Source organism: Stegastes partitus, unplaced genomic scaffold (genome assembly GCF_000690725.1).
Source record: "Stegastes partitus isolate 25-593 unplaced genomic scaffold, Stegastes_partitus-1.0.2 Scaffold1113, whole genome shotgun sequence".
NCBI classification, from domain to species: Eukaryota; Metazoa; Chordata; class Actinopteri; family Pomacentridae; genus Stegastes; species Stegastes partitus.
Window position 1 is genome coordinate 62,864 of NW_007578844.1, and position 10,742 is coordinate 73,605.

At 41.6% G+C, this 10,742-nt stretch overlaps 1 protein-coding gene across 1 annotated transcript; it reads left to right on the plus strand.

Annotated features, from left to right (window-relative positions):
• The first annotated feature begins 653 nt into the window (after positions 1 to 653).
• On the plus strand, positions 654 to 4,442 carry LOC103368008 (dynein light chain 4, axonemal). The gene is made up of 4 exons (XM_008296236.1): positions 654 to 729; positions 1,235 to 1,314; positions 2,628 to 2,711; positions 3,377 to 4,442. Exons 2-4 carry the CDS (start codon positions 1,243 to 1,245, stop codon positions 3,539 to 3,541), a joined length of 321 nt encoding a protein of 106 aa, XP_008294458.1. The 5' UTR covers positions 654 to 729; positions 1,235 to 1,242; the 3' UTR covers positions 3,542 to 4,442.
• The last annotated feature ends 6,300 nt before the right edge of the window (positions 4,443 to 10,742 follow it).

Genomic DNA, 10,742 nt, shown 5'->3' on the forward strand with positions numbered 1-10,742 from the left:
CTCTGATTGGGCCATCAGGACCCCTCGGCTTCAGAATGAGCTGCATGGGGGAGATCAGGCTCACAGAATCAATATTATCTTAAAACCCACATTATTATTTAATTTATATTCATTTTGGCATTTTGCATCTTCTTGTTTTACCTTTAACTTCAATTTCACCTCAGTTTATTATTATTATTATTATTATTATACTATTGTTGTTGTTGTTTTTGTAATGAATCAGATATAATGATCCAATTCTATATTATCTCGACACTCTGCGAAATCAGTTGTGTGTAAAAGTAGTTTTATTGGTTGGTTGTTATTAAATACTTTTACTTAAGTGACATTTTGAATACATGAGGTATATTTGCATTGGAGCATTATTATAGATTAGATTACACAGTTTAGAAACAGACAGTCAGGGAGAAAGAAAAGAAAGAAAGAAAGAAAGAAAGACAAAAGGATAAGAAAGAAGAAAGAAAGAAAGAAAGAAAGAAAGAAAGAAAGAAAGAAAGAAAGAAAGATCAGTCTTGCCCTATAAATACTTAGTTTGACAGTTAACTGGTGAGAAGGGGAGGTTTGCAATGACGTCCTCCTTCCAGCTGATTGACAGGCTCTGGGCCAATGGAAACGACGCTCGGCTATGGTGGGCGGGGACTCGCTGCACGGATATCTCTTGTTTAAAATGTCTCCTTAACAACCGAACTGGGAGTCAAACAGCAGAAGTTTTCGTTGGACAAACGCGTCGTAAGTAACACACTTTTGCGTAACTCCGCGTTTATTAACTGCCGACAACACACCGTAACTCGTAACATCACGACGCTGGATTCAAATAAGTTGACTTTGGGGTAGAAAACATCAACCGGTAGCATCAGCTGTTTGCTGTAAAAACAAGCTAAGCTAATTAGCTAGCTAGTGAAACCTGCTTCACTGGTTACTGTTGCTGACCTGATGAAGCCCAGGCGCGTTAGCAAAATGACCGCTGTGTGTGGTATCTGTCGACACTGTTTAAACGAGAAAGTGTTTAATGTGGCGTGAATTACGACGGGATACTTGTTGTAGCTAGCTAGTAGTGGCTAAGTGATGCTAGCCAACCTCGTCTCTACACGGGTCATGTTACAGCGGTGTTAGCTACAGATGTGGGATTGCTCTGCAGAATTGCATTGTCCGTGCTCCTGACAATCACACAACTAGTAGACTTTATAACCATCTGCATTCAGTGTCTTAACATTTAAAATATGTTCTTTTGCAGGAGTCGGGATGGCGGGGACTGGCGAGGGAAAGAAAGAAGAGGCCGACTACAAGAGACTGCACAGCTTCCCCCTCATCAGGGTAGGACAGGAGTGAGACAGTGTATTAGGATGCAGAGAAACAACGTCCTGACTGTTGGCAGCAGCTAAATTGTGCAATGACAACATCAGCATAACGATCTGCAAATTTTAGGCTGCTGAGGTGTAGTAGGTGTAGTTGTAATGTGTGATCAGGTTTTGGATATGTGAGCTAAAATGTGGGAAAGTTTCCTCTAAGTACACAAAATGACCTCCAGAAGTGTTGCATCAACTTTCAGTCACTGTTAGACTCTTTATTAATGTAAGAAAACTTCCTGATGACACAAACTACTGAACAATACCTATAGACTTGTATTCACATTTAATAATTGTTCATCATTAGCTGTGACTTTTGATCATAAACGAGCAGAAAGTGACCTGGGTATGAATCAAATCCAGTTTATTGTCATGTTGCTGTACATACACAGCAGTACAGGCAAGATGAAAGAGCATTTCTCCAGGATCCAACAACTTAAAGCAATTTTAATAAAGAACTGTTTGCATATCTGGATCAGCAGTTCAGCGTTCTGACAGCTTGTTGATCAGTCTGGAGGTTCTTCCTTTAACGTTCCGGTAACGTTTGCCTGATGGTAGCAGTTCAAACAGTTCATGGAGAGGGTGTGAGGAGCTCCTGACAGTGTTCAGTGTCCTGCTCCTGCAGCGGCTCTGGAAAAGTTCTTGGACAGAGGTGAGGGAAACTCATAGTCACACTTTGTAAGAGTCCAGATTCTTAAAAGTTGGTTTACCTGCAGCTGTCTCTTGTGCCTCTTGCTGTGGAGAAACAGGACACAAACTGAATTTTCAAAGATTAAATATGTGTACCCCCCGATAGGCGTACGTAGACACAGAGTGGTAACGAAAAATCTCCCAAGTGGAGCCAACATTAGGTATTTGATCAGCAAACCACAGCAGATTGTTATTACGCAGTGTTGCGCTGTTTTTTGTGTCTGTAAATTGAACCTTACTGCTCACACATTTGTCACTGTTGTAGTTATCGTTTCTGCTGTCTCACATTTGCTCAGACATTCTGACTAACTGACATTTGACTGACATTTGGACAAATTACTGACTAACTACTGGCATCACCGTGGCAGACAGTCAGGCCTACGTTAGAAAACAACGAGCCTGCGTGCTCTCTGACCGCGCTGAGAATAGTCTATCGTTTTTCCAAACAACAACAGTGAAAGGCAAAGTGAGAAGCTGGCTGTCTGAGGACTGTCTAAGCTGCAACAAATCTGTATGTTTAATTGTTTTTTTTGTCTGTAGCTGACTGAAGAAATGGGAAAATGCAAAGCCTTACATCTTGTTTGTCCTTAGCACACAGACATGCCAGAGGAAATGAGGGTGGAGACGATGGAGCTGTGTGTTACAGCCTGCGAGAAGTTTGCCACCAACAATGAGGTATGTTTACTGTGCTGTCAGTCTTTGATATTTATTTGTTACATTGATCAGAACATAAGATTTGCCTTCTGGGACTCTAAAAACCAATTCAGGCTTTCTGAGTCCGTGTGTCCGCGTGACATCAACATCCAGCCCCAGATTTGTTACTGGGCTGTCTGTCTGCTCCATAGCCACACTGACTGGAAAACTAATGGTGCTCACAACAAACGAGAAGCCAGAGATTTTCCGTCATCCACACCTTTTATAGCTATTATTGAATTGGTGTAACCCGAGTAGCTGCTGCTGGACTTTGGAGATGCTTTGATTTGTGGCAGAAGTCCTGTGCTGTATGTACCCACGGTGCTCGGCACACCTCATGGAATGATCACTGACACGGCTTTACCATCCAGTCTGTAACTAGCTGCTGCATCCTGTAAAAAGTGCCAAGTCACAGCCAGTCTGTCACAAGTATTCAAAGGAACCCTGTGTGCATCTGCTTTCCATATTCTAAGTCTGCATTACTCAGCACACAGAATATGGAAGCAATGAATTGGCCTTAACGGAATGAAATCCGAGCATTGTAAAACAGTAATTGTGTCAGGACTTTGCTTTAATTTTCCTCAGTCTTTATGCTATGGTTTCATTATTGTTGCTTGATCCGGTTTTGATTTTCTTGTGTTTCCCAGAGTGCAGCAAAAATGATCAAGGAGTCCATGGACAAGAAGTTCGGCAGCTCGTGGCACGTGGTGATCGGCGAAGGCTTCGGCTTCGAGGTCACACATGAAGTGAAGAACCTGCTCTACATGTTCTTTGGGGGGAGCTTGGCTGTGTGTGTGTGGAAGTGCTCGTAGCATCTCCTCGCTGTCCCTCTTCGCCTTCGTCACTGGGCTGGCAACGAACACCAGCTACCAGCCAGATGCTGGTTACCTTTATTCTTGGGGCAGGTTAGTTTGTCCACACTACCAGCCACTGTGGCAGATCATGGAGTTCTTGTCCAGTTTATAAATGTAGTTGGCAGGGAAAACAGTTGAAAGGGAATTATGAGCGTGACAGTCGCTTTGGCTGGTAGGCATTAAAAATTGCATCTTGCCTTGTCCGTCACCGTCCTCCTTCTCTTTGTTTGTAACTCTCCATCTGTCTCCGAAGCTCCGTCCATAAGCAACGTCCTGAACATTTGTGAGCGTGCATGTGCAAGGAAGTTCAACTTTTACAACAATTACAGCCAGCCAGGGTCTCCAAAGTCCTTTATCCTCATTCCTCTTCAGGGAGTGCGTGTGTGTGTGAGTGAGTTTATATGTTTGTGTGTGCTGGACACACACAGTTTTTTTGAAATGACATCACATCATCACCTCCCTCGACGCTCTGAGCAAAACCTGTGCAACACTAAGCCGTCCACGTCATCAGTACCTTTTCACATGTGTCTTTCTTGCTCCAACCGCACTAGTCTTTCAATAAAATTTGTAATATTTTTTATGTGTACATATTTTGATGCGACTTGAAAAACTTCTTTTTAAAGACCTGTGTCATCTTCTTACAACTATAGGCTCAGAGTCTCCTGAGCCGAGCAACACTAAACCCAATCCACCTTTTCTCCTTGTAAAGGTGTTTGTAATAATCCCTAAAAATATCGCCCCGCTGGGTGGTAATAGCAATGTGATTGTTTCATGTTGATGCCAGTTTTAATGGTCCAGTGCAATGGACCATTATGTGTGAACTGACCTGATTGTACAATAAACTGAAATGTGGTTAAAACACAATGAATTTTTCTTTCTTTAATCTTCCGAATGCTTGCTAGTGGCTGAAGGTTTACACTTACAGATATTATTACATTTCAGGTAAGACACTCAATATTTATAATAAGCAAACACAATTTCCATGACCCCAGAAGGAAAAAAAGTTGAAGAAGAGGGGATTTGTAGTAAGTTGAGAGCAAATTGGGAAAGGTAGAAGGGGTATGATTTGTTCCTGGAAATAGTTGTGTAATTACACAGAGAATTGTGAGCGCGCACAGCTCTGCCAAGAGTCACATCACACGTTTGTCTCATGTATCAATAAAACTGAATTTGAATGTCTGGGTTTAAAAAAAACAAAAAAGTATATTTTTCACACAGGAATAGCTGCGTAGCTGCAGCGGCTTCTGTACAGCGCTTTGAAATACACCGAGGAGGAGAATAACATAGAAGCTTCCAAAAATACCCAACAAGGGTTTATGTTTATAAGGAAAAACAAAAAGGTAAATGATGGAGTGTTGGGGACTTGTCAGCGTGAATGATGATGACTGAATGAGACAGGTGTTCCCTGAGAAAGCTGTGTTGAAAAGACGCTGCAGTTTAAATGTTATTTTCCTCTTAAAGGAATTTATATATTTTGGGAAAATAGTTTTTGAGAAAGTTTGCAAAGCTGTCACTTTTACTTAAGCGTCCTTGCAGAGCTCCTTATTGAAACTAACAAGTACGCGCTGCTAGTTTGGTTCTGTGGTTTCAGAGAGAGATGCATCGGTAAAAATCAATCCCAGTGAAATCTAATCTTGATACACCAACAGAGCTGCTGAAAATAAGCAGAATGTCTAAAACAACCTCCAGCGTAGTTTCAAGAACGTTTGCTAACACTTCACTCGTATCTGTACATGTAACGTGTACATTTATATCTGTGCTGTGTTTGTATCCATGCGGGTGATCATAAATAACCTCTAGTCCTAATCTGAAAGCTGTATTCATTCTGATCTTGTTTTCAGAGTTAAACTTGGGTCTAAAATAAAACTCAGTCATGTCAGCGAATATCAACAAAATCAATATGACGCTTTTGTTAGAGGTGAAACAAGAAAAGAAAGTCGGTTTGTGGGTTAGATATTTGAGTTGACTCACTCAAACATCAGTAATAAATAAAACAAATGTAACTTTTTCTTTTAAAAAAAATTCAAAGTAATAATGTTTGGTGTCTTTTGAGCAAATGGGCAGTTTATTAACAGGAAAAATGCCGCCACTTTTACAGAAAACCTGCAGAAACAAACAACAGGCTAAGACTGTATGATTTACAACAGCTCCTAATGTTGGTCCTGCTGTTTTTAGGAGCCGAAAGAAAGCCGTGACACGTGTCCACCTCACAGAAACCACCACAATGTGATGTAATGGAGTGTCCTTTTGCAAAGTGCAGAGGGCAGCAGTGGAGGGAGGAGGGGGATGGCCATATTGACAGATTAGCAGAATCTGGCAACTTCTGCCTCAGCGTTTGTGTAATCAAAACAACACGACCTCACATCGGGTCAGCCCGCACCGCAATCTGACAAATACGACAACTCCTGCCAATCCGTCCTCTCACCATTTCTCCTGTTCACACTTTTGTCTGTAACGCTGCTAATATGTCACTCTGGCTCTAATCAGGAAATAGCCAAGTGACGGTGTGTGTTTGTCTCCCGACGCTTGAGTCACCGACTGAATTATTCAAATAAGTGATGAGGTCCTTTGTTGCATGTTGTGTTTATTAGTTCTGTGAGTGTAGACCTAAGTAATATACATGATAATATTGTTCTGCGTCTCGCTTTGCTCCCTCTAATATCTCTGCAGGGCCCTCGTCCAGTGTCTCTCGTTATCTCAGATTGAGTTTGAGTCTTGCTGCAAAATGTTAGTATAGCACCGCCTAAAGGATGTGTCCTTAACGTTGGGTTAGTTAGTCATGTTTAAGTCATGCTGTCTGGCCAGAGCCAAGATCTGGATCAGCCTCTCAGAGTCATTGTTGTGGGATCAGTCTTTAATTTATCACTTCAACAGCTGAGGTGGAAAATACATCCAGTCAGTTACAACTTTCAGTTTACTTGAGTGGTTTTTACATTCTTTACATTTCAGAGGCAGATTCAGAAAATCAATAAGTTAGAACTAACACTGGGCTGCAAGGTGGAGCAGTGGTTAGCACTGTTGCCTCGCAGCAAGAAGGTCGCCGGTTCGCGTCCCTGGTGAGGACACCCGGGATCTTTCTGTGTGGAGTCTCCATGTTCTCCCCGTGCAGCGTGGGTTCTCTCCAGGTTCTCCAGCTTCCTCCCACAAGGTCCAGAAACATGTTGAGGTTAATTGGTGATTCTAAATTGTCCGTAGGTGTGAATGTGAGTGTGCTTGGTTGTCTGTCTCTAAGTGTAGCCCTGTGATAGACTGGTTACCTGTCCAGGTGAACCTGCCTTCACCCTGAGTCAGCTGGGATAGACTCCAGCCCCCCATGACCCTAGTGAGGATTAAGCGGTGAATAAGTGATGGATGGATGGAACTGACACCACCTTTACCAGCTGATACATAAAAATAATTTATACACAATTATAATCCACTAATATCTTTGTGTGAATATTATTCTTAAACTGGCCTTTCTGCCCGAGTAATATTTTCACTTTTTGTGCTTTAAGTCCAGTCGTCCTCAAATATATTCATACCCTCCCATTAAAGAAGAAAAAAAAAACTGCTGTCACTGAAGTTCAGTTGAAATTGACAAAAGCAATAATAAATAAAAATGTAATGAACATCATGACGTTGCTTTTGAATTGTGGTTCAACAGAAATATTAAACAAACACACAACAAACAAGCAAACAACCATAATGTGACCTGTAAACTCATATTTTGTTGAACTTTTTTCTGTAACTCTCAGTCAGACTTCTGCACCTGTTGACAGGTATTCTGGACCACTGCTCACCTGCTCATCAGCAAAGAGCTCTCATTTGTCCAGGGCAGTTTTTATTTATTTTTTTTAATGATTCTTTTCAACCACAATTCAAAAACAACCTCTTATTTCACTAAATTATAATTTATCAAATTTTTATTTATTATTACTTTTTTCAGTTTCTAGTTATTTAAGTGATTATTCTGAATTTTGCCTTTTCTTTAATGGAAGGAGATGAACACATTTGAGGACGACTGTATATATTCGATGCAAAAAAAATAAAAAATAAAATTGTGCTCCTCTTAAAAATTTTAGTAGAAGCACTAAAAAAGTAAAGGGCTTATTTGTTTTTATGAGCATTTCTGCACGGTGCTGTTTCTACCTTTTCCTCTAAAGTTAACTTTCTGAGCACCCCCCTCCCCCGCCGCTGTTAAAGCAGTCAATCATAATCCTGCGTTCATGACCTTCAGGAACACCACATGAATACAGCTAACTATTTACACCGGGCCCCGAGCACCAGAGCTGTTCATCAATGTCTGATCTTGTTATTTCCTTGTGGGGTTCCTTAGAATGGAATTTCTTTGCAAAGGTAATATGAGGAATGTAAACAACCACAGAGTTCACTGTTCTGCGTTGTGTGTCGGCGCGAGTCGGTCCACGAGTCGTTTGAAGAATGGCTTCGAGACGGTTTGAATGCATACTGGTTAAAATGTTCCATTCCACAGTGTACATAAATAGTACTATCTGCTCAGGGAAAGTCAATTAAGAACATACATTTCTGCATTTCCGCCGTTTGGACCAACCTGCAGTGTCACCGGTGCAGGCATCCCTTTCTCTGTGCATTAGGCTGGTAACAAAAGAACCTGGGATACCTGTTGATGCTGCACCGTACTGACATAAAATATTGAATCTATATGGAAACAAAAAACTGATACCATCATAAAACAAGTACTATAAAATTTGTGGTGTAATTCCAGAAGAGAATAATATTATACAGATTATTTATTTATCATTCATAGACTATATAATAGCCATAGCCTCAGTGCCTTGAACCTGCATTCTTTCTGACAGCCAGCAGGGGGCGACTCCTCTGGTCGCAAAAATAAGTCAGATTGTGTAAAAGTCTATGAGAAAATGAGCCAACTGCTCTCCTGATCTATTAACTTAAAGGTTTTTTGTTTGTTTGTTTTCCCCTATTATTGTCATATTTAGAGTAAAAACAGCCAATAATGGTGACATCATGGTAATTAATAAAACTCTTTAAAACCTCTTTTAGACACTTAACATTTAAAAATTACACTAACTGATAGTTATTCTTATAATAAAAATAATATACATTTTATTTATATAGCACTTTTCAAAAACTCAAAGACGCTTTACAGGATAAAAGAACAATAAAAGCAACTAATACAGAAGCAGACGATGCAGAAATACAAGCAAGCAGATAAAAACAACACAAGATGTCAAGATGAAGGTTTAAGTGAGAGAAGCAGAGCGAAACAGGTGAGTTTTTAGTTTGGATTTGAAAATTACCGGGTCTGTGGTGTCCCGGATGTGTTGTGGGAGAGAGTTCCAGACAGAGAAGGCCCTGTCCCCCCAGGTTTGGTGCTTGGTCCTGGGAACAATCAGGAGGTTGGCATTAGCGGAGCGGAGGGTACATGAAGGGTTGGAGCATGTCTTTGAGGTGAGAGGAGGCCTGGTTATGGAGCGCTTCATGGGTGAGGAGGAGGATTTTGAATTTAATGCGGTATGGGATGGGGAACCAGTGAAGGTTTTGAAGGACAGGGGGTGATGTGGTCTAGGGAACAGGTGTGGGTGAGGAGGCGGGCGGCAGAGATTTGGATGTACTGTAGTCTATTAAGGAGGTCGGTGGTGGTACCAAGAAGGATGCTATTACAGTAGTCAATGTGTGATGTAATGAAGGTGTGAATGCTGCGGGGAGGGAGAGAGAGGGGTGGAGGCGGGCGATGTTTTTCAGGTGATGACAGGCTGTTTATGTGACAGAATTAATGTGAAGGTGAGTTTAGTGTCGAAGATAATGCCGAGGTTTCGGCAGCGGGGCGGGGGCGACAGGGAGGGGTGATCAAATGAGGGATGAAAATCTTGACCTGTAGAGGCGAAGGAGTCCAATGATGAAGATAATCCTGCATGTCAGCTGATGATACAGGGACAGAGAACCTACACGATTGTCAGTCAACTTTTCAAAGCACGCTCAAAATCTCCTTGAAGCTTAATGCTGTCGAGGTGAGCCAGTTTTGCAGAGTCACCGCTCCAGTGTTCTTGGAGCCAATCTTAATGGTTGAACATCTACAGCACTGACTGATGTACAATCGTCACCTCTCACTAATTTTAGAATCAATCTGCATTTCTGACCGATTGTCACCTGAAGTGCAGTTTGAGGAAACTATTAGTAGTTTGGCTAATCAGGTGGTTTGTGCAGTGTGAGCATAAAAATGGAAGGTTGTGGTTTATGCAGAAAGGCCAATAAAACATGTCGTGCAAACTAAGACAACAATCAAGATTATATAAAAGTAAAATGTGTTTGGAACGTCCCTCTCAGCAGCACGGCTCCTTTCGTCACCATCAATAACATTGTAAACAACTCGGCTTAATGACTGAGATGGATTTGACAGGGATACATGTGGATTAGCTTGGACCGCTGCCAGGATAATACACTGATAGCTTTCAGTGGGATTTACCTGGTTGGCCTATTTCATGTGGAGGAGCTGGGACATTCTGCAATTATCGTAACAATGCTCTGATTAATCCGCTGGGTCTTGTGTCAATAAACAGGGTTCCACCCAATGATGCACCTCATTCATTATTCACTTCAGACACTCTTTATATATCTCCTCCTCCTCCTTGTGTCTCTTTGGTGTTGTTAAATATTCATACAAAGAGGCACAGAGTCACACTAAAGAGTCTGCGAGTTTGCTTAGTTTCTGCAGTGAAGTGCTCTCCCCAGTGCTGGGGAAGAACGCTCATTATCCTGCAAGAGGCTCTTTAGAGCTCTTACCGTGCTTGTAGACATATTACCACATGGGGGAAATGTTAAATGACATGCACACATCTTTGTAATATCACCCAAACGATGTGTACGGTCTGATGTTAACGGTCTCATAGCCTCTTTAACGATATTGCTTGCTGAGTATAATTTCACATGCCAAATTTAGAAATTTCGACATTTGAGCTGATGAAGCCGACCGACCATTCTGTTCGGTAACGGCTATTGCTACTAAGGGGAAATGTGTATTAAATGACATTTTTTGGCTGCTTGAGGACAGCGTTTAAACCTGCAACCAGGACTTTGACATACTTTATCATTTTCTCATAGAAAGGAAGAAAGGCCAGTGTTGTACTTCTCATGTCCCCAAGTCCGCTAGAGTCGGAGTGATGCAAATTCGGCAACCTCC